This window comes from Gavialis gangeticus, unplaced genomic scaffold (assembly GCF_001723915.1).
Source record: "Gavialis gangeticus isolate Ggan-Ray unplaced genomic scaffold, GavGan_comp1, whole genome shotgun sequence".
Taxonomy (NCBI): domain Eukaryota; kingdom Metazoa; phylum Chordata; order Crocodylia; family Gavialidae; genus Gavialis; species Gavialis gangeticus.
Genome location: NW_017728997.1, coordinates 5,811,370 through 5,834,634, shown reverse-complemented (window position 1 = coordinate 5,834,634; position 23,265 = coordinate 5,811,370). Strand labels below are relative to the sequence as shown.

At 41.1% G+C, this 23,265-nt stretch overlaps 1 protein-coding gene across 1 annotated transcript in view; it reads left to right on the top strand.

Annotated features, from left to right (window-relative positions):
- Positions 1–22,614, top strand: part of LRRN1 (leucine rich repeat neuronal 1) — a 37,792-nt gene extending 15,178 nt beyond the window's left edge. The window contains exon 2 of the mRNA XM_019504711.1: positions 18,372–22,614. Coding sequence (XP_019360256.1) covers positions 18,628–20,778 — 2,151 coding nt within the window. The 5' untranslated portion in view covers positions 18,372–18,627 and the 3' untranslated portion in view covers positions 20,779–22,614. The remainder of the gene's footprint in view (positions 1–18,371) is intronic.
- Positions 22,615–23,265: the final 651 nt, after the last annotated feature.

Here is a 23,265-nt window from a genome sequence, read left to right as displayed (position 1 = left end):
TTTAAGATGTAGTTCTCTCTTGTCCTGTCTAGATATGGAAATAATGCACACAGTTCCCATACAGAGCTGCGGAAGGACAGTCATCCTTTCACAGCCCAATCAAGAGCCTAAAAATGTTCAGAACTTTGAAGTTAGTCTTGATAACTATCCATGTAAATGAAAGAGTATCTATCCTTCCGACTGTAAGGTTGGAGATGTCCGTGTCGATGAGGTACACTAGCACAGGCTTTTGTGGGTGGGGGCGTTCTAGAAGTAAGGTTTGCATGGCCTCTGTACCATAGTCAGCATCTATTTGGCTAGCAGTCTTTAACATCTAATTCTCCTTGAAACAGTTAACACGCAGCTTAAATGTCAGTAACCAAATTAAGATGCATTTATGGAGTTTTTGTTTTTATGAAGTGTTGACTTGGGACTAGCCTCTACACTGACTTCCAATTAAACTCCACAGTAGTCAGTGGAGTTTTATAAGGTGTATGTCAGTGCAGAATGTGGCCTGTGAAGCTAATAGTCCTAGGTTCAGCTGCCAGGGAAGTCAATCGAAAGACTTCTGTGTATTCAAAAGAGTATTGGATTGGGTCCAAAGAACCTGCTTTAGTTGCCTTGGGTTTGCATGCTGGTTTGAGGATCTGCTCGTTGTCAGTAAACTGGAGAATCTGGGCCTAAGTGTTTACAATAGCACAAAAACCAGTAGTTGAAAATACTATTGGGCTTAAGAACTAATATTCCTTTTATTCTGCTTGCATTGTGCTCTGTTTGCATTTGGAGGAGACGGCTGTTTAGGTTGTCTAGCATAAAACAGAAGATGGTGACATTTTTTGTTTGTTACAGAATATAAATCAAGCTGGTAGACTCTATGTACTGTAATTTGCATGTTTATCGCGGATGTAATTAATCCTACCTTTTCTGTTTTCTCCTGCATTGATTCAATTTAAACAAAACCAAAAATACCCAGGAAATGCACACCTTGCTAATGTGCTGCAGTATGAGACAGATCAGTTAATGACTGGGCCTTAGCTGTTCACTAAATTACAAATGATCTATCCCTCTAACAAAAAATGAAGTAAATACTGATATTAAAAACACCAGGTAGTATTGCGAGGGGCAGAAATTAGTTGTAGATCTAGATTTTTACGTGTGGATCAACAAAGTTGGTAAGGGACCTATTTACAAGAAAAAGAAAAAAAGCTTGCTGAGAAACAGTAGCTTAAAGTCAGGTCCTTAAAACATGCATCACAGTACAAGACGCCAAGTGCAGCCAGACAAATGTTCTTCGTAAATTAGTTGGCAAGTCAGTCATGCCTTCCCTCTTTGTCTCTCTCTCTTTTTTTTTTAACTGAAGCAAGTCCAGTATACACAAATTAAGCATTTCAATGCCTGAATAAATCATCTTAATCAGAAAAAGTATTTACATTGAGTAAACAGAACCAGCAATTTAAATTCTGGTCTGCAAAGTACAATTTAACTCTTTTCTTCTGTAACAGGCAAAAATTACGGAATATACAATTTTCAGAAATGTAAGAAATAAGCAGTGATAACCAACAGGAAACTTGCTGCCTTGATAACGACAAGCTTCCCCAGTAAAAATTGGGAAGAGTTTGTATGTCCAGTTGAAACCATTTATACCCACATTTGTTCACTTTTTTCCCTGCGTTCTGTCTGTAGATTTATGAACTTCTCTGAACCAAGATCCTGATTTCTTTTCTGTACGATAAATGCATTGTTTAGCTAATTATGGGTGATGCTTAAATAATATAACATTTAATACAGTCCTGTTTAGACGGAGTATAATCTTTCAGATGACAATAGTACATCCTATGTAATGGTTTGCCATCATTATTTAATTCCAACAGTAAACTAAGAGCAATCCTCAAAAAAATCTCTCTTCTTTTGAACACAACACTATGTTTGATTAATGTCATATTTCCTTTAGAAGAAGGATGACTAGAAGGCTTTGCGTTGAGAACATTGAGCCGCTTCTGAAGAAAACTTTTTATATAGACATATATCAAGTAAAGTACACTTAAGGTGCTGGTAAAACAGGAGGTGAAAATAAGGCTATTGTTAACTTGAGGAGAATTACTCTTACTAATACAGAGTAAAACTTTAATTTAGCGTAGTTGCAAAAAACCCAAATCTGTGGCTGCTAAATATAATCGTTTCTGTTATCTAGGCTTGGTTACGTTCCAGATTGGTGAGTTAGTGTTAACAGCCTATGTATTGTATCATTCACCACCTCCCATGATTCATCTATTTATTTTTTTTATTGGTGTGTTCAGTCTTGAATGAGCACTTAGGAGTCCCTATATCAGCCAATTCTATATACAGTTGCATTAACTTGCATGTATAAACACTGTGCCATTTAGAATGTAATCCTCCTGTCTTGCCCATATCCAATTCCCAGTGAAGTCAGTAGGAGTGCAGAATTCAGTCTGTGCACCATCATCCAAAAAGATTGGTTGCATGGACAGACTCTGTAAAAAAGTAAAGCTCTAGATGGTGTTTAATGTTTAATCACCCTGGAAATTGCAAAGCAATTATTTTAGCAGAGCCACATGAAGAAAAATATTGAAGTGATCAAAGTGTGATTTAGCAACAAAAAATGGTTCTGCCTTTCCTCTTCTACTCACTTGTTTGGTACCAGATCTAGGCTATAAAATAAATGAACTGCTTGTGTGTATACTTTGCTTTTATCACAAGGCTTTTGTGCTTCCTATAGCCACAGTCATTAATATGTTAATTTTATACATGCACACTGGCTCTTCTATTTTATGTATTTATTGGCTACCCTTTCTCGCATGAGGTTTCTCTGGCATCATTCACTGTTGATATTAACCCCTAGAAGCTGTGGCCTTCCCCTGGCAGAAGGGAAACCCAGATGAGTCACAAAATTGGAAACCTCATCTAAAGTTGTATAGGAAGCATGATAATGTCACTACCAGGGAGCCAGTACGGGAGGAAAGAAAAGGTCATTTTTTCTGGCTTCATGAAAAATATGCATTTCTGGCATCCATCTTTTCTTTCTGGTCAAAGATACGTCTCATATGCACCATACATGCATGATGATTAATTCTACTAAGCAATCCCCTCTACCCTGTTTAGATAGAGTAGGGGAAGAAAAGATTTTCTCCAACACTTCCAACTAGGTCCTGGTGCACTATTGCCTGTTCAAAAGTAGCGACCCTGGGACTCAAATCTCTTCAACCAGCCTTACACGAAACTGATAAGGGCCAGATACATCTGAAGGACACTTCAAGTCCTTCTCTTTGATACAGGACTACGTGTATTTTCTCCTTACGCTGTTGAGTATGTTGATGAAGAGGGGAGATAAGAAGAAGAATGAAGTTGATGTTTAATAACTGAACCGTGGCCCTGAGTAGTAATGAGGGAGAGCAAGCAGTATGGGAAAGAAAGATAGAGAAAAGTCTTCCTGAGGAAATTGGGTATAACCCACTTTCTTTCCTTTATTGCTAGGAACTACCTGTCCCAACTGAGGTGAATGAAATTGCTTCTTTTTTTTTTGCTGGGGGCAGGGAAGGGGAGATAGGCAGAGAGCACAACTGCAACAAGTTGTGCTTCATATCATTCTCAACATGCTCATTTCTAGGTGATCATTCACATGATTATAATATTTGGATACTGTTTACAAAAGCAAAGAGACAGTTACAGTTTTTATATAAATGCAAATATGGTTTGTTAGCACAGGACCAAATTATGCTTCGAATGGCTTTGGGACCTCTGCCACATTTGGAGCTGTAGACTCATTAAGGTGTAGCCTTTGTCCCAGTGAGTTAAATCCAGGTCCCTGATTCTGTAATGAGCAGCCTGCAAGCAAACTGCTACACCAGTCGCTGTGAACTTGACAGGTACCTCCTTTGTTTCACCTCAGCTGGGTCAGATGGCTAAAGAACTAGAGGAAGGATTACTTACATTTATTTAGTGGATGGCAAACTGAGATATGGGAAGCCTGTGGAAGAGCTAGAGTATAGACAGATTATCAGCTTTCCACTTTAGTGCCTTACCACTGTCAACCACCTCTCTGCTTAATTGTCAACTAATCTTATCAGCAAAGAAAATGGAAAAAAGAGTGAGCAAAAAATTCAGTTTTGAAGTCAGGTATTGGCAAACCAGGATGAATTGGACAGTTAATCATCTAAAGCAGATTTGCTGGTTGGGACTTTGCAGATACTAGTGCATAATGAACGAAAATGCATCTTCAGTAATAGCCAGACCATGAGAATAAGCAAAGGCACTATATGCTGCAGTAAAAAATACTCAGAGCAGTAGGTCTCTGCAGATAACTATAGAATCGTATAAAATTAGAGTTGGAAGGGACCTCAGGAGGTCGCATTTAGTCCAATGCCTTGCTCAAAGCAGGACCATCCCAATTAAATTATCCCAGCCAACGATTTTGTAGCCAGCTCTTAAACTCCAGGAATAGAGATTCCACAACCTCTCTGGGTAACCTGTTCCAGTGCTTTGCTACCCTTCGAATGAGAACACTTCTCCTAATAGCCAACCTAAACTTCCTTTGCTGCAACTTGAGACACTGAGGGAGCTGGACTTACTTGATCTGAATAAGCCATGAGCCGCAGCCTCCTCACCATTTTCATTGCCTCTGCTGGACTCTCTCCAATCTGTCCACATCCTTTCTGTCATGAGGGGCCCAAAACTGGACACAATACTCCAGATGTGGCCTCACCAGTGCTGAGCAGAGGGAAAGAATTGCTTCCCTCAGTCTGCTGGCAATGCTTCTACTGATGGAGCCCAGTAGGCCATTAGCCTTTTTCACAACAAGGGCACACTGTTGGGTCATACTCAGCTTTTTCTCCACTGTAACCCCTAGATCCTTTTCTGCAGAGCTGCTGCTTAGCCAGTCAGTCCTTGTACTGGTGCATGGGGCTGTTCTCTCCTAAGTGGAGGACGTTGCTTGTCCTTTCTGAACCTCATGAAATTTTTTTTGCTCCAGTCTTCCAATTTGTTGAGGTCCCTCTGAATCCTAGCCCTACCCTCAGTGCATCTATCTGCTGCTTGTCATCTGCACACTGGTTGAGGGTGTACTCTGTCCCATCTTCCAAGCCATTGATAAAGAGACTGAACAAAACCAACCCCTGGGGCACACCACTTGATACCAGCTGCCAACTAGACATCAATCCATTGATTATTACCCTTTGAGCCCGATGATCCAGCCAGTTTTCTATTCATTGTACAGTCCATTCATCCAACTCTTACTTCCTTAGCTTGCTTTCAAGAAGGTTGTGGGAGACCATACCAAAAGCCTTGCTAAAATCGAGGTATATCACATCCACTATTTTTCCCACATCCATAGAGCCAGTCATCTCATCATAGAAGGCAATTGAGTTGGTCAGTGAATCCAGTGCAACTGTTCCCAACTACCTTCTCCTCCAAGCGCTTAGAAATGGATTCCTTGAATACCTGCTCCATGAATTTTCCAGCGACTGAGGTGAAGCCGACTATCCTTGCCTCATTCTGAAGTCCACAATTATGCCAAATGTGACCAAGTACAGAAAAGAGATTGTCTGGTATTCATGGTTATGGGAATAGTAAAGAAGGCAAAAGGAGGATGAGATGATGATGAAGTTTCCAAGGTATTCTAGCCATACAAGAGATTCTAAATGTTATGTTAAAAAATGGTATTACTTTCCATCCATTACGGTACATTGCTCTAATTGCCATGCTTCTGAACTTCCTTAATGAAGATCCTCAAGGGTGGTCAGAGTTAGCAGAAGGAGGGAGGAAAACTGCTCAAAACCCAGTGCAAGCATTACTGTAGTTGTGCAAGGTGGGAGTACACCATAAGGTTCCACCATGTTGATCCTGGAAGAATTTATTTGCAGAAGTTCATCCTAAATGCCAAGCAATGGAGCTGTAAATGTAAGAAAGATGAGCACAGATCACAATCATTGTGAGCAGTGGAAGTGCTCTGCTATCTTATTGGCAGTGACTGACCTGGTGACCAATACTGATGGGAGCAAAATAGGCTGTATACAGCCACTGAGGTGCAAAAAATAAGTAAGTAAATAAAGGTGGCATTTGGAGTTAGATTTACCCAGGGTAGTGAATAGTAACAGTAGATGTCTGGGTTGCTGGCAGTATACTGCGGTTACTGCGCATATGAAAACTTTCCCATATGGGTGAGTGGGTCAGAGGGTCAAGCCATGAAATGCTGTGTCATGTACTACTGGAGTTAGAGGTACTCCTCAAAATGAAGACCATAGTGAAGAAAATACTGAAAATATCACTTTCATCCCTTCTCAGGTGAAATGTTGGAGGTTAGTCTGTGGAGTCAGCATTCCTCCTTGGAGTAGGAGAATCCACACCTCATCTCCAAAAAGGTTCCAGGGAATTAACTGTAAACCAAATCTGAAATACTTCATTGGTTGTATGAAAACCTACCCTATTTAGAGAATCTTGCCAGCAATTTTAGTTCGCTCACCTTCTGATAAGCATATCCTTGATTAAACAGGAACTTTGCTACAGACTTTTTTTCATCAAAGGATTGCGTCCCTCTGTTTAACAGAACATTAACATTTGAGTGGTAGCAGCAGAAGCACAGCACATTTCCCCAAGTGCTTACCTGTCACTTCTACCATCAGTAAAAATTAGTGTACAGGCACAATGCTACCCAATAAATTGGCCACTATTGTATTATGTTATATTTTGCTTTGCAGACTTTCATAGCTTTTAAATGTTTTTAAGAGGTTTTCTTCCCTTTTAAAAATGAATAACTAGACTATTAGCACATGTAATTTGACAGCCCACTGTTTGAAAGCACTTATTATTCTTGAGGTTTCTAATATGGCTTGTTAAGGCTAATTTGCTAGAGGTTTTCAACTGGAAGTCAGCAGAGAGGCAGTGTTGCAATTCCATGCTTGAGTTGGTTGCTCATCAATATACAGTAGCTACATTCTGCACAGCACCCACATTGCACTCGTATATAAATGAGAAGAATCTCTCTACTGTGACTTTACTTCAAAGTGTTAATGAAAATTGCTGTATCTAATGCATAGGCTAAAAACAAGGCTCAGTAACTGATACATTTTAGAAGGGTTGTTGGATTGAAATATGCTGGTATTATAGTACGCATATTATTAATAGACTGATCTTTGCATTTATTCTGAGAAGATAGACTCTAATATTTTCAAAACAACACCAACGGAACAAACTACAGTTATTTTCTGAAATACAGCAATTGACTTGCTTGGAATTAAACAATTTAAAGGTTTCTCTACAAATGTACTAAAAAATAATTTTAACTGAAATGCTGTCTATGGAGGAACAAAAATGTGAAAAAAATAAAACATACCGTAGGACTCTTTCAGGGTTATAAAATGCTTTCTGCAGTTTTCATACTCTGTAAGCCTTTGTTTACTACTGTGCTTCTATTAGCAAGCTCCCATGCAGATTTTGGAGCTACAGCATACTCTTTTACCAAAACAAAGGCTCCCTGGCATCCTCTTCAGCTTGACATTTTCTAAAATGTACACAGGTGGAGTCTATAAACATCTTTTTTTTTTTCTTTTTTTCAGTGCCATTTGAAATATTTAATAAGACTTTTTATATTTCAGTTATTAACTGAGAGAGCTTCGCAGTGACATTTTTTGGATATTTTTCTGTGCAGAGAAAACTGTATTTTAAATGCAACACGTGAGAAAAGTGCTCTTTTAATAGGCTCCCTGTGAACATCCTGGTTATTTACAACTGAAGACCATGATCCAATTTTTGTCTACACAGATTCCCTTTGATTTTTGGAGTATATAAGAGTCCTGGGTGGTAGATCTCTTTTCCCAGAGTGAAACAGAATATAGCAATTATAAAATGTAGGCTATACAGTTACAATTTTAAAGCAACACACATTTCATGCAATTCTGCATATAAGCGTAGTAACGGCGCACACAAATCACTGCTTGGGTGTTTCCCCAGTCACTTGTATTCTCAAGACTAGGTCCTAATTAGCAACAGGTCATTAATAATGCATACTTTTTTTTCCAAAAATGGCAGCAACTAATTTAGATATGCAAGCTTGGATTCTGATTTCTGTCCTGTGTAAATCAGGAAGAGCTCAAAGGAATCCAGTGGAGTCGCATCAGTCAACATTTAACTGGAAGGGAATCTGACCCATTGCCTGCAGATGTAAACTAGGAAATGCTTGTGTCATTGATCTGGAGGTACAGCGGGAAGGGGCTGCTGGGACTTCTGTTTTTCCTCCCCAAAACACTTGTTGCCTAAATGTGAAGAAAAATCTTTTGGATTCTAAAAAGGCACGTATTTTATGATGACAATGCTGCTACATTACTGAACTGAACTGTCTCACCTTTTATAACATTGTGGGTCTCTGCTTTCCCTTCCAAGTATTAAAGATACCCGCTCTTCCTTCTTTACTCACCTGCCTTGTTTTCTCATTGCACTGACAATCCATAAGGGCATCAGTGTAGGGACCCAACTGAGCACAGGCAGCAGCAACTCCCATTAGCCTTTGTGATTGTAACTGCGATCATGCAGCTGGAGTCACTTTTTATTGTCCCACTCCCCAAATTGGCAGTTGACCCACTCGTCCAGGTGTATTTATGCCACTGCACAATGGACCCAAATAGTTGCTGTTGTATGATTCAAAACACTCCTCATCCCTTTAGGTACAGTGAGCCGTTCTCAGAGGTCCTTGACCACTCCAGCATATAATACAAAGCAATTCGCATGGCTTCTTAACTGATGTTTAAGATCACATAGAAACAAATAAACACTAGGGCTGTGCAAAACACCATCGTTTCATTTCGACGTCTGCTTCGCTGTTCTGAAGGGACAGTGTCTCGCTTCATCACTTTTGTTTTGTTTCAAAGCAATGTCCCGCTTCATTTAGTCCAAACTGCTTCACGGTTTTGACATTTTGCCTATAGGCTATAATGGGGAATCATGAAAATACCTAAAACGTTGTCGTTTCGTGCCTGATTTCGACAAACTGCAGAAATGGTAGCCCCTTCAGAGGGCATGAAACCTGCCAAGGTTCAAGGAGATAGGTGCAGCGGTTTCTGGGAAATTGCACCTTAAACTCTTCAAAGCAAAAGTCCTGACGCTTGCCTGCATCAGCAACCTCCTCTCATCCGGCACACAGACCCTGGGGCCCGTACCCCGAGGAGGGCTGCAGGGCTGTGCCAGACTCCTCCTGGGGCTGCAGGCCCCCAGATCTGCATGCCAGATGAAAGGAGGCTGCCTCTGCTCGCAGCCAGCACTGGAGAAGATTGCTGCTGCTGCCTGCGACGCCTCTCATCCAGTGCACAGATCTGGGGGGCGCCTGGGAGGAGTCCAGCCCAGCCCAGCAGCCCTCCCAGGGGTGTGAGCCCCTGGATCTGTGCCCCAGATAAGAGGAGGCTGCCTTGTCGCCTGGGACCAGTGAAGAGCATGGCCAATCAGAGCCTGGGCTGAGCTCCATGGGAGTGGTGGAGCCGATCGGAGCACAGCCCAGCATTGCAGCGTGGGCAGAGTCGGCGCTGTGCTCCAACCAGCTCCACCAGCCCCACAGCCGTCCCAGCCAGGCTGAGCTACATGGGGCCGTGAAGCTGCTTGGACAGCAACTCTGGCTCTCCCCTGCCTCCCATGACCAAGCTGCCTCGAAACTTTTGAAACGTTTTGAGTGCCCTCATTTGGTTTTGAAGCTGTTTCAGTGCTTTTGGTTTTGTTTTGATTTGCCTGAAGTGCATCGAAACAGCTTCAAAACAAAACACTCAGCGAAATTTCTCACAGCCCTAATAAGCACAGAACTAGAAGGGATCCAGGCCCCTGCTATCACTGTTATCCACATTGTATCATGTCTCAAACTGTACCTTAAAACCAATTACGTGCATTTGCCCCTTTCCCTCCCCGCCCCTCATTTTACAAGGGTGATCTAGAACCTCTCATCTCATTGTTCTTGTGTCACCACTGTTCTCTGAGTTAAGCAGTTCTCTTCTATTCCTTGCATTTACAACCCTAATGGAAAGTAATTATATCGGTCTTCAGCCTTCAACTTGCTAGGCTAAACAAGCTGAGTTCTTTCACACCCCCACCCAATCATTTGACTGGCCCTTAATTCCCCTGACCTCCCTACAAGCTCATCTCTCTATCTGTTTTGGTTTGCATTCATCTTAATTGAGCATGTGTGATTAGAACTGTGCATTCTATTCTAGATGCAGTGTTCCCAAGACTTTACACAATGGCGTTGCTTCATTTCCATCTCTAAATGTTCGTTTACACTGCAAGTGCACGATAGGTTTTTGGGGCCGATACCAATAGCTGATTTTTAAGGAGGCATATTGGCCGATACTGATCTGTTTTTTCTGATACACAGCTCAGCAGCTTGAAGAGCAGTATCTGGCTGGTAAGTCTGTTGTGGTGGAAGGGGAGGGGGAAAGGAAGGGGCATGGGGGGCAAATCAAGGGCCCCTGCAATGAGGGAGGGGTTGGGGCTGGGGCAGGTGCTGCCTAGCCAGGGCAGAGCAGGGTGCGGGACAGAACTGTGGCTTGTCCAGAGGGGTGGGGGTCAAGTGCCCTCCAGATCTGCATGGGGTGGGACGGGAGAAGTGCCTGGCTCTTCCTGGCAGGGCTGGGCCAGGCTACGCTCAGGACAGGCAGCGGTGGCGCTGGAAGGGGGTCTATAGGGGGCAGCTGCAGCCACCCCAAAATTTGCCATAGCCCCCCACCAACCCCTGTTCCCAGCACTGCTGCCCACCCTGAGCGCAGCCTGGCCCAACCCCTGCTGGGAAGAGCCCGGCACTGCCCTGGCCCCAACCCACCCCACCCTTTCCAGATCTGGGGGGACACATGCCCCCCCTTGTGCCCTCCTGGGTGCGTGCAGAGGCAGGAGCTGCCCCTCCCCCAGCCACCGGACAAGCCACAGCTCCATCCACAGCCCCACTCCCTCCCTCACCATGGGGGCCTCAATCTGCCCCTTCCCTTCCCCCTCCCCTTCCACCACAACAGACGTACCAGGTGTACACAGCTCTCCAAGCTGCCAAGCTGTGCTGCTTGCCACCTACATGCTGCACTGTAGCTGCGCATATGAACAGGGCATTTATCAGCTGTAACAGGGCGATTTTCCAATACAGTCAATTTTCTTTAGATCAGTGCTAATCGGGTATTGGACCAATGTATCTCTACTTTACACATGCAGGTGTACATGGATTCTGATATGCAATCCACACAATTGCATCTCCTACCATGCCGCACGTGGTGCATGGAGCATCCCTGTGGCTAGGACACTGCATCAGTTGCAGTCTTGCAGCTGCAAGGAGCACCTGCATAGTTGGGACACTCACATGAGCAGCATCAGCTGCTGTCTCCCAGCTGTAGGGGTGCATGGGAAATCCCTGTAGGTGGGACCCCTGTCAGCTGATGGGGCTCCCAGCTGGGGGACGTGCTCCCACAGCTGGGAGCCAGTGTCAGCTAAGAGGTCTCACGGCTTGGAGGTTCACATGGCCCCCCACAACTAGGAGCTCCAATTAGCTTATGGGGCTCCTAGCCACTGGGACCCCTGGCCACACATTTAACTAATGGTGTGATAGGAAGCAACTACAAAGTTACTTCACATTTTGTGGAATATTAACATGTGGCCAGGTAATCATTTAAGACGTGATTAAGGCTAGGGACAGACATTACATACAAACCGGTTCAGGTGATCAGAAACTGGTTTCAAAGTGGCCAAAACCAGTTTGAGATAAACCTGGTTGAATGTAGTATCAGACTCAACTGATACTGCCTGGGCTGGCCACGGCCCCCCTCCCTGCACCCAGTATAGCTTCCCTGCAGCCAAGGGTGCGCTCTAGCACCCCCCCAGCTCCTGCCCTGAGCAACTGCAGGCATGTGCCTGCATTTCCTCTGTCGAGAGGGAATGTCTGTGCAGTTGCAAATCAGTTCAACCTAGGCAGGTTAGAGTAACCTGCAAAGACTGAATCAATTCAGGCTTTGGCTTTTTTAATATCTGTCCCTAGTCTAACATGCCTCAAGTGTAATGCGTAGATGGGGCTTAATGGATGGATATACCTCCCCTCAAACATCCTGGAATAGTAGGTCATACGTAGCGTTCTCATGTAACATAAAATCTTCCAAACAAACTTTATGGAGATAGCATCTGTCAGTCCACTGCAAGTATTCCAACATCAACTGCTTTACTAAGGCTGTGCAAGGCAAGGGCCTCACAAACTGAGATCAGAAAGAAGGCTACTCAAGAGGGCAACATTCAGACAATCCTGTGAAGACCTGTGGCTCATGGCTCAACTTAGACTTGTCTGAGGGAGGCTTCATTTATGTAGCTACCAATCCAAACGTATGCTGACTACGATAGAGGGAATTTTTGCAAGGATGAATGGATACAGCAGCAATTTCTACAGTGCTTATCAGAAATATTCTGTCCTTCAGCGGCAAATATTCCTATCTTTTTGGCCGGGGCATGTTTTTCCATACTTCAACAATTTATAATTGGCACCACTGAAAGAATAATGACACCTTTCATTGAAAAGGCTCATGTTTCACCCCATTACAGTAAAGAACATTTTATTACTTCTGTCGTGCTAGCTGGCAGTTGCTATTAATTATGAAAATTGTTTTTATTCTTTCTTATTATTCCAACTTGTTCTTCCTTATGCTTGTTCTACCGTATACTGCTTTGTTTACTTAAGTGTGTGCGTACTGTTTCACTTGCACAGTGGCCATGAGTTATTCTGTACGCTGTCACCACACATCCTCTTCCTAACTGACAGGAGATTTAAAACTAAAAATGTTCCAAAAAGCAACCAAACAAAACATCAGTGCACCCTCCGCACCCTCCCATTGGCATCTCTTCACTTCACTAGTATTAATGATGCTGTTTAAGACACTTCATGGTTATAAACGAACCATAGGCCACATGCTTTATGGTGTATATTAAACGTACTAGTGTGTTTTCACATTCTGCATTCCTGGGTTTCTTTCCTGTTGGCTACTGTGGGCTTCTCGAGACCCAAGTGTATATAGGCAAAACTGCTCCTTTTCCCATAATACAGTTGCCCCTTGCCTCATTTTGGCAGCATTGATAAATATTCCAGTGCCCCTTGAAAATCCAGCATACCAGCACCTGTGATTTATAAAGTGGCAGAAGAATTGGAAGATTGGGAGCGTGTTTCAGTTGAAGAATTAAGATGAAAAGGTAGAGAGGAGAAATCGTAGTAAAAGACCTATCTGCAAGGTGGGTAGTAAGAGACCTATCCTGTTTCTCTGTAACATCCTCATTTTCCCCTTCTCCTGGGACTAATGCTTATAAATATTCTACTTCTAAATTTAAAGTGCTTTAAAGGAATGGGATCAACTGAGAGTTAATTCATATGTCATCCAGGTACTGAGATACTGGGTATTTATAAGAACAAAATCAAACAAAAAAACCCTCTGATTCTTGCAATATTGACCTGGCCCAAGTGATAGAAGTTTAAACTGTCATAACCTCCAGCATTTCCTTCTACACTATTTTACGTGAGTGACACCCTACAGACTAGCATGTGAGCACAAACATTAAAACGGACTGGGGCTTGCAAAACCAATCAATTTGTTTTTTGATTACAGTGGATTTTTACTTGCAGTGTCATCCATGCTGCCTTGGGCTGGAGGAGATTGGAGGCAATAACCCTCAAGTCATTTTTGAAAAACATTTTTAGTCAAAGAAAATTAAAACTAGCTGCACTAAAAATAACTAGAGAAGAGGGAGGAAGTGTCACTATTAACATCTTAAGTCATATATCTGCAGTGTTCAGGAACTCAGATTCCATTCCATAAAACTAGAAACGCAGTCTTACAGAGAATGAATTATAAATGTAATGCACATCTGATAGGATACGTTTTAAACAAAGAAAAGGTAGAAATTCACAATACGTCCACAATCCAGGTGTACATAAACACTCCGGTGCAGTTTTATTTGAAAACAAACAAACAATAAAACTTGCCGTCCATGCAACCAGAGTGGAGTTAAGCCAATAATTTAGAACAAAGGGAATATATAGGTGTAAATATTAAATTTAAGCTCTTTCTGGTTTTGGGCATCATGAGGTGGTAACAATTTCATTGTATTGATTCATTATTCATATTTATTTAAGAAAGAGTCTTTTGATGTACTCTCAGGATCAGGTATGTGATTTGAGCTTAACTATAATAGCTTAGAAGAAACACTCGGTAGTGTTTCTGTTTCCTAACTGAACAAGCAAAAACAGCATCGACACCCCGGCTTTCTATGACTATTTTTGCCAGTAAATATCTTGGCTGCTTCTTCCTTAGCTGTGTCATAGAAGTTAGAGAAGGGGCTTTGAAAGAGGGAATGCTAGAACATGTGGCATGGATGTATGGTTTTTCCTATGAAGGTGACTGTGGTGAATTATAGAGCCACTTACAAGCTCAGAGTGGAATAAACAGCTTTGGGAGGCTGGCCCCTATTCAACGGTGGTATGCACTATTCATAGGAATATACTAGACCTTAAAATAACATTTAATTTGGAAGTCTTCACTAAAAAGATGCCTGAGTAGTCAAATGGAACATATTGGAATCTCTCTGTAATTAAGACCAAATGATCAATTTCCATTAAAACAGAGGTTAAAGTTTACTGAAATTAGAAGAGGGACCTCTCATGATACCAGTTAGGAACCACAGGAGAAGATTTCCATAATTTTAGTAAGGTAAGCCAAAAAAGGAGGAGAGTTTCTTTGGTGTTTTTTAAGAGAGGATAAGGATCTTTGGTAGTTCAGCTAAAGCCCATTTTTATATGTACTCTTTAAATATAAAATTGATATTTCCAAAGAACTTACAATCTGTATAATGACAAGTATAGTCCTATAGTGTTACATTTTCCTTCTCTTTTTTTCTTTTTTTGGATATAGTAGGCTTGTATCTGCTTTGGTAAATAAAGGCAATTAAGTAAGAGTTTTCTCCTTCACACATACTCAGACATATGATTTCCCCAGCTGTCCTAAGTTCAGGTGAATATTGTCAAAATCTGCACAAGAGAAACCTATGGGTCTCCCAGTCAGCTTACAGAGGCCAAATCATGCTTTCCTTACCCAGTTTTGTCCCATAGTTTGCTTTTAGTATCTTTGCATTGAATTTGATACACATAGCTTAACTATCCAAGAGAATGGATCAGCCTGGCTTGTCAATAGCAACATGCTCAGTGAGGAACAAACCTAGATATAGCTGAAATATCCACCTTGACTAGAACCCATGAAAAATGCCTGTGTAGCTTCATTGCTACCTTTATACTATGTCTCTCTAAACTGAGTAGCCAGAATAGGCCAAGGTGAGAACAAAATTAATTTTGTTAACCACGTAGCTCTTTTAGTAGAGTATGAGTTTACAGTAGAATCCAAGTAACCATTAAAATATCCTTCCTATCACAGGGCTAGTAGTGGTACATAAGGCCCCTTCTACACCTTATATCTGTTGCGCAATTACCTTGTTAATTGTGCAACAAATTTAGACTATTTACACATGCAAATTAACTATCCTGCATTAAAAAGGTCTAACCAGCTATAAAGGTATTGCTTAAATAGGTGTAATAACTTGATAGCTGGTTTCTATCCAGCTTTAATTTGCATGTGTAGGCACTCTTCAGCTGGGAGACCGCAGCTACTGCTATCTCCCAGGTGCTGGGGAGCACAACACACCCCTGGGCCTGGAAGATTTCAGCCAATGCAGTTTCCCAGCTGCACCCCTATGGCTGGGAGGCTGTGGCAGCACCCAACAGTTGGAGAGGCTGGGAAATATCACAGCTGACGGGGTTCTCGGTCCCAACTGCATATGGCCTCCACAGCTTGGACCAGAAAAAGGGCTCCCAGCCTTGGGAGCCTGTTTCTTACTGATGCAGGGGAAGCCCAGGACCAGGCTCCCTCTACACCATCTATCAGGTGCAACTGGATCTAATACACAATCCCACAATTGCGCCTCCTGCCATGCAGGTGTGGTATGGCAGGAGACGCAATTGCGTGGATCATGCATTGGATCCAATCACCCCTTTGCCTGCATGTGTAGGGGCGGCCTAAGAATACAGAAACTGGATTACACAAGCACACAGAGAAAACATGCGTGTTGTTTACAGAAGAGAAAATATATCACTAGGTTTGCATATATGACACTAACCATTTCTCTCTCCCCTCTCCGCCAAAGGCAACAAAGGTGATTTTCTGTTAAGAGCTCGGTATCTTTCTTGAATGAACATTTAATGACTCAAAAAAGCACTTTAATGGAATTTCCCACTACTGTCAGATACTGTATTTTGATTAATTCAGACACGCACTCTCCTGTCTATGTTGATACCTAAATGTTGCAAGCTTTTCATTGTAATTTATCAGTGCTGTGAACAGTCAAATGCAGAGATGAGCAAAAGAGTGACAAACAGCTAAACTGAGAAGGTGATTTAATGTAACTTATCACTTACGTGGCCTTATCCTGCAACAGCTCTACCTGTAATTAATAGGAATTAGGGGTACACTGAAAGCTTTTCTTGGCTGATACCGATAGCCAATTGATTAACCAACCGATGCCAATCCGATAACTGATACCTAGTAATAGTGCCAGGCATTTTAAACTACTGCCATACATAAACCTCTTTGTTTGTTTTGCACTTACACACACACACACACACACGGCTGCTCCAGCCCTCAATGAGGAAGGCAGTAACTGCCTTATTCCCATGCACATCGCCCCCTCGCCCGTGGCTCCTACCCACAGCCTTGCTCTCCACGCAGCCTGTGTTGCCATCCCAGGTGGGTGTGGTGGAGCCTCGTGAGGACACCAGCTCTGGGTGCATTTGGTGCCACAGAGCGTACTGCTGCCTCAGTGCTGGTGGGCCCCACATAGCCGAGCTCCCATGGCCGCTGGGGAGAAAGCGCTTTTGCAAAGGCGCCCAGTGCCTGACAAAGCAGAATGTCCCTTGCACGATGACCTCTTCCCCTCCCACTGCCCGCCACAACCTGTAGTCTGCCCCTGGCTCAGGCTAGTGGCGGAGCGTGGGACCAGACTGCACTGGCCGGGGTGCTCCGGGCATGGAGCCATAACTATTGGCTACAATGACCAAAAAAAGCCCATAGCCTATAACATCATTTCTTCTTTTATTGGTGCCGATCCGATAGCCAACTAATGTATCTGTATGGCCCTAATGGGAATAGTTCCTGGTTAAAGACAATATCAGATCCAGGTTTTGAAGAGAGCCCAATCTACATTGTTTTGACAATTCAGATTTTTGACATCCCAGAGTAAAGAGAAATTTCTCTGGGTAGGATGGGGGCTAAAAATAGTAAGCATATCAGTTCTCTGTAAGCTCCATAGCATATCAGTTCTCTTACTACCCACGTATAATACACAGTGGCAAAAGTATACCCCAATTACCTTGTATTGCTGGGCTATTTTCATTTCTTACACAAAATTAGAAGTTCTCCCAATAACACAGCCTTTATAGCTATGTAGTTATGATGATGATTTATATATAACTGGGCAAAATTTGTTCTGGATTTGAATTCCTAGATATTTTTTTTATCTCTAGTATTTACAGCCCAGTGTTTGTCACTAAAGCTAAATTGGGTATAAATCCAGTGGGCGGATCCATGTACAGTGCCGTTATTACTGTGCTGTCAATTAGTATTTCCTTCTGGAAATACTGAACGATGGCGCAGTAACAGCCAATACTGCACCGTGCCGGTGGCGCAAAGTTATTTTAGCCATTATGTTGCTGTAGCAGTGCGATTATAGCAAGAGAGCATGTTGCTACAGCGACCTAGCTGTGGCGTCACAGAGTTTCTGACATAGCATTTCATGTAGGTGTGCCCAGTTTTATGGAAATGGTTCATATAAAATTGCAGTCGTCCAAACCTGGGAAGATTTCATGTGTGTGACTGAAATTTCTAAGGAACCTCTTATAATATAGCGAGTAGTAAGGCGGAGCACAACTGCAATCATTATTCTTCAATCTAATCAGGATCAAGTTCAGAACTACTTCCAGTTGCAAACATATTTCAGAGAGTTTCAGAATATTCAGCATTTTAAGAAAAGCAAGAATTTAAGTGCTTAAACACCAACTTACAAGTATAGCACAAAAAGCCTACTGCAGAAAACAGTGTCCTCAAACAGTGTTGTAGCTACTTATATTTTAATGGTCAGTTAACTAGAAATATTAAAATAATTCTTATTATTGAGGGATATATAAAGAAGAGCTTCCAAAATAGATCTGGTTTGTCGTACCAAAGTAACTTTGCATTAAGTAGCAAAATTTGGTTGTTCTTTTAAGTACCTTTACTTTCCAGAGGCTGAAAAAAATGAAAGGCAGGTAGAAAGTATATATGAAATGAACATAACATCTGTCCTACTCTGCTTTTCAGGCACCTGTCCAGATACTGATTTTGGGTTGATCTGCTCACAGCCGAACTTTGTGCAAGCTTCTGGAACAAAGAGGAACAGTAAAGAGACTTCCGATCGTTTCCTGTCTTTAGGAAACTTTTAAAAACATCTATCTTTTGGATGTCCAAACATTTCAAGCTGAAGTTTAAGTTTTATATTTTCTGCTTGATAACCAATTATATATTCACTATATTTCTATCTTAAGGGGCTGGCAGTTGACCTTACCAGCTAACCAGCATGGCTAGGATTAGATTTGTTTTAACAGTTTTCCAGTTGGTGCTAGAATTGCTGATGAATTCATTAACGGAGTCTTCCATACAGAATAATGAATGTCCGCAGCTTTGTGTATGCGAAATCAGGCCATGGTTTACACCACAGTCAACCTACAGAGAAGCTACAACGGTTGATTGCAATGACCTTCGTTTAACAAAAATCCCCAGCAATCTTTCCAGTGACACTCAAGTTCTCCTCTTGCAAAGTAACAACATTGCAAAGACTACAGATGAACTCCAACAGCTTTTCAATTTAACAGAATTAGATTTTTCACAGAATAATTTTACTAGCATTAAAGATGTGGGGCTCGCAAATCTCTCTCAACTCACTACATTACATCTGGAGGAAAACCAGATAACAGAGATGACTGACTACTGCTTGCAGGACCTGTGTAATCTTCAGGAACTATATATAAATCACAACCAGATTAGTAGCATTTCTGCAAATGCATTTTCTGGCCTGAAGAATCTTTTAAGATTGCATCTTAATTCCAACAAATTAAAGGTTATTGATAGTCGCTGGTTTGATTCTACTCCTAATTTGGAAATTCTGATGATTGGTGAAAATCCAGTGATTGGAATACTAGACATGAATTTCAAGCCACTGTCAAATTTAAGAAGTCTAGTTTTGGCAGGCATGTACCTCACCGATATCCCTGGAAATGCATTAGTTGGGTTGGATAGTCTTGAAAGTCTTTCCTTTTATGATAATAAATTGGTCAAAGTTCCTCAACTTGCACTTGAGAAAGTACCAAATTTAAAATTCCTGGATCTTAACAAAAATCCGATTCACAAAATACAGGAAGGTGACTTTAAAAATATGCTCCGATTAAAGGAACTTGGAATAAATAATATGGGAGAACTAGTTTCTGTTGATAGATATGCACTAGATAACCTTCCTGAACTTACAAAGCTTGAAGCCACCAACAACCCAAAGTTGTCTTACATCCATCGTTTAGCATTTCGTAACGTTCCTGCACTGGAAAGCCTGATGCTCAACAACAATGCCTTGAATGCAGTCTACCAAAAGACAGTGGAATCCCTTCCAAACCTACGTGAGATCAGTATCCACAGTAATCCACTCAGGTGCGACTGCGTCATTCACTGGATAAACTCAAATAAAACCAATATCCGTTTCATGGAGCCTCTGTCCATGTTTTGTGCTATGCCACCCGAATACAGAGGCCAACAGGTGAAAGAAGTGTTAATACAAGATTCAAGTGAACAGTGTCTTCCAATGATTTCTCATGAGACTTTTCCAAATCATTTGAATTTGGATATAGGCATGACAGTATTTTTAGACTGCCGGGCCATGGCAGAACCAGAACCGGAAATTTATTGGGTAACTCCACTGGGAAATAAAATAACAGTTGAAAGTCTCTCGGACAAATACAAGTTAAGTAGTGAAGGTACCCTGGAAATCTCTAATATTCAGATTGAAGACTCTGGGAGATATACGTGTGTGGCTCAGAACGTAGAAGGGGCCGATACGAGAGTAGCTACTATACGAGTGAATGGAACGCTTTTGGATGGTACTCAGGTTCTGAAAATATATGTCAAGCAAGCAGAATCTCATTCAATCTTAGTTTCTTGGAAAGTTAATTCTAATGTCATGACCTCTAATCTAAAATGGTCATCAGCCACTATGAAGATTGATAACCCTCACATTACGTATACTGCTAGGGTCCCAGTTGATGTGCACGAATATAACCTCACTCACTTGCAGCCATCCACAGATTATGAAGTGTGCCTAACTGTGTCAAACATCCATCAGCAAACACAAAAGTCTTGTGTTAACGTTACGACAAAAACCGCAGCTTTTGCGCTTGACATTTCCGACCAAGAAACCAGCACTGCCCTTGCAGCAGTAATGGGATCAATGTTTGCCGTAATCAGCCTTGCCTCCATCTCTGTTTATATTGCTAAAAGATTTAAGAGAAAAAACTACCACCATTCATTGAAAAAGTATATGCAAAAGACATCTTCGATCCCACTGAACGAGCTGTATCCTCCACTTATTAATCTCTGGGAAGGTGACAGTGAAAAAGACAAAGATGGCTCTGCAGAAACCAAGCCAACTCAAGTCGACACATCCAGAAGCTATTACATGTGGTAACTCAGAGGATATTTTGCTTCTGGTAGTAAGGAGCACAAAGACTTTTTTGCTTATTCTGCAAAAGTGAAAAGTTGAAGACTTTTATATTTCTGACTTTGCTAGTTTGTGGCAGAGTGGCGAGGACAGGTGGATATTTCAGAATTTTTTAGTATAGCGTATCGCAATTGTTTGACACAAATGGCGGCTTCACCTAGCTTCCAGTTTTTTTTTATTTTTTTATTTAGTTTCTGTGCTAAAGTTAATACTGTTCTAACTACAGTGCTGAAAAAAAATTAATGACAGGCTGGGGTTTCCCTGCGAGTCACAAGTAGCAAGACCCCATTTTTTCTGAAGCCATCAGTAGAGAGTACAGTATCCTGCAAAAGCTAACATACAGTTTTGAAACTGCATTGAAATAGTTTTGTAACACTCTGGTCTAAAGACTCTTTAACTGAGAAACAAAGACTAGATCTTGAATGATGTTAGTTGACTGTACTGTAATGTTGTATCAACTGATTTGAATGTTTTTGAACAATGACTTTTCTTTCCTTTCTTCTTTTTGTAATAGTTTAAAAGGCTTAGGTAAAGCTAACGGGCAATAGAAAAACGTACATCCAGTTTTTTAAATGTAACAGACTAAATGTTAATTGTTATCTTATTCTTTTTATTATATTTAGTAGACTATTTTAAAGATTACTAGAGTTTTGTTGTGCTTAATCCACCAACACATGGTGTATAATGAAGGCAGAACTATAATAAATTACAGTTTTGTTCTGATTTTTTTTTTTTTAGAACGGTCACAATAACGTATCATTTTTAGTTGTCGCTAGTTTGGCTGGTGAACATATTTAGACATGAAATATATCCAAACTGCTATATAAAATGTGTGGATTTTTATAAAGCCAGTTCTCAACAGATTTCCTTTTTTTTTTTTTTTTTTCTTCTAAAGAAGTATCTCTTTTTAATTGGGATGTTTTTGCTGGGTTTCTATATTAAAAACAAAATATTGAAGAGAACGTAATCAGAAAGATATTGTGGTGTAAGACTTTGTTGCTGTTTCACATGCAAAATTAAAACTTTGATATAATGAGGTACATGGCAAGAAACTATACTGAACATGATATGTTTTCCCTTTTTAGTTGGTATTGAAAGCTAAGAGATGCATGAGGAATCAGAACTCTGGGTAGAGGGGAAATCTTTTATTAAACCAAGTAGATACATGCAAAAAAATATACACCTGAAGCATTTTGCTGCCACTCTGACAGAAAGAACTGTTTCTCAGATCACCAAGTTGAATTATAATGGTTGAATCCATACACATATTTTACCGTTAAAAAGATCCATTTTTATTTGGATTACGGTCTTTTCACATAGTAATTATGGTATGTAAAACTGATGCATTAACTGATGTAAAATGTGTCCAACAATCAATATTGGTCTTTTATAGACTTTCAAATAATCTGTAGCTCAAACTGTATTACTAAAAATAATAGAGGGTAGATTAATGTGGTACAAAATTAACACAGTGGTTAAATTTTATTAACAACTGACAACTGGGTTTTCAGAAGCAATCTGTTTTGGCTCCTAGCAAAGTCCTTGACACAAGGACAGTGCATTGAGGTCACCAAAGGGATAGGTTTCTGATGCAACATCTGTTATTGTCATGCCAGATGCCAAAGGAGCAAGTGCAGAATTCTCTAAGTAATTTTCTACGTTTCCTCTTCTCCTGCTTACCCCGGTGTAATAAAGTGCTGACTTTGCAATTGCCATGTGGCGTGTGCAAATTAGGAACATGTTTCCATATCAAGTAACTATTTTTGAGTTACTAGTGAGCAAAAATAAATCGTCTTTATGTTTGAAGTGTCTTGGTGGCTTTTTTTTTTACTCCCCAGTAACTCAAAACTGCCTGCGGTTTCCCAAAACAAAACAAAAAAATCTTCAGTCAGTTGCCTCTGAATATCTGAAAAGTCTCAACATAGGCTTATCTGTATTTTAGTGGTGGAAGACCTGCCTCATCATAACTTTATATACTTAAATTATCTCTGGCTTGCCAAATTACATATTGTAACCAAGAACATTTATCATTGCACAAAATTCTTTACATTCACATGAAATCACTCAGACTTGTACCTATATGCTATTTGCATGTGGGATTTTAAAGGGCTTTCTTCCGAGATAGAAAATAATACTGCTGACTTTTTTGTTATTTCTTATTTTGTCATTTCCTATTTTGTCTGCCTTTCATTGTCCATGGAAGGCATTGTCCACTGTTTTTAACCACTGAACAGCTCCAAAGCAATAACTACCATCTTGTCTATATGTTGTGCTAACCTAGAGTTGCTCCTGCTATTATAGCAGACGTGATGAATTAAAACTGGGGTTGGTTTTGCAGCAGAGAAATCAACAGGGCATGTTGTAAAGGGCATGGTAAGGACGAGGCTGACAGCAAAGTTATGGCTTCCCACTTGTGTGGCATCATTAAGTAGCCTTTACAAAATCATTCACTGA